Genomic DNA, 1,313 nt, shown 5'->3' with positions numbered 1-1,313 from the left:
AGATAGTCGACTGCCGCGGAGCATCTATCAAGCCGATTGAAGTTGCTTATGATTAATACTAGCTTGATTTGTAATAATGTCCATTCTTTCAATGGATTGGGGATTATAAGGTTTGAAATAAGCTCTCTGGGCACAAGATACGCGGAGGATTGTCTGATGTAATTAGTTCTCGGATAACTTAACTTAGGTCCATCCTCGATTACTAATCAATTCCAGCACACCGAAAAAGGGGCCTATCATTTTAAGCTATTCAATATCTCCAACGAGCCATATAGCGAAAATCTCTCACAATCCTCAAGGCGCGCACAGCCTATAATATCTCCAAACAGCAACCATATTGTCGTTCTCGTGCGTGCACTTTGCTTGGATAATTTTAGAATCGAAATCTTCACCATGTCAGCCCCTCTCTACGATTTTAGCATTCCACTCTTTATTCGCGGACTCAACACTCTCTCCCACATCATCAAAAAGGGCGAGGAGTATGCCAACGAGAATGGCACTCCGCTCTCCGAGCTTGTCGAATGGCGCCTCGCGCCGGACATGAAGCCTCTATCTTTCCAGGTGCAGACCGCGACCGATACGGCCAAGAACTCTATGGCTCGCATCACCGGAACCGAGCCCGTGTTTATGGAGAACAATGAGACCACGATTGAGGAACTTCAGGCGCGGATCGCGAAGACGATTGAGCTGTTGAAAACCGCGGATGCGAGCAAGTTTGCTGGGAAGGAGGAAGCACAGGTCACTTTGAAAGCGGGTCCGAAAGAATATCTTATGACCGGACAGTCGTATCTCACGAATTTTGCACTGCCGAATTTCTTCTTCCACCTCAACACCGCCTATGCGATCCTGAGGAACAAAGGTGTGCAAATTGGAAAAGGGGACTATCTCACTAGCTTCATGACAGAGGCGTGAGTGTAGGGTTTCACTGACATTGCAATAGCATAGCAACATAGTGACAAATTTAGATGATGTTTTTAAAAAAAAGCAGTGTCGGTTAGAACTTGTTTGAAGGGACGTTGGTTATCCGTAATGGAATACCCTTCAATCAATCATTCGTATCCTAGAGATTTACAAGTTTTTTATATACATTTTGGATAGGGGTGCACCTCTAATGAACTGTATCCCACTTGGGCACTAAGAACGCAATTGTCTATAACGCTTTCATGACTACTAAGACAGGATGCCTTACTACTAATAAAAATACCGGGTCTGACTTAGGGCACCTCTCGCTTTCAATTCCCTGATGCGCGGACTGCCATTTACTCTATTCGCAATTAACCATTTCTCATTTGTGGTCTCCCACCGGGCAAAAC

At 45.0% G+C, this 1,313-nt stretch overlaps 1 protein-coding gene across 1 annotated transcript; it reads left to right on the top strand.

Annotated features, from left to right (window-relative positions):
* Positions 1-62: 62 nt before the first annotated feature.
* V1513DRAFT_455759 (uncharacterized protein) lies at positions 63-1,289 on the top strand. The gene is made up of 2 exons (XM_066899531.1): positions 63-158; positions 217-1,289. Exon 2 carries the CDS (start codon positions 394-396, stop codon positions 910-912), a length of 519 nt encoding a protein of 172 aa, XP_066750213.1. The 5' UTR covers positions 63-158; positions 217-393; the 3' UTR covers positions 913-1,289.
* The last annotated feature ends 24 nt before the right edge of the window (positions 1,290-1,313 follow it).

This window comes from Lipomyces chichibuensis (genome assembly GCF_038497645.1).
Source record: "Lipomyces chichibuensis strain CBS 12929 unplaced genomic scaffold V1513scaffold_164, whole genome shotgun sequence".
Classification (NCBI taxonomy): Eukaryota; Fungi; Ascomycota; class Lipomycetes; order Lipomycetales; family Lipomycetaceae; genus Lipomyces; species Lipomyces chichibuensis.
The sequence above is the reverse complement of the archived record's forward strand: the minus strand, read 5'-3'. Positions and strand labels throughout refer to the sequence as shown.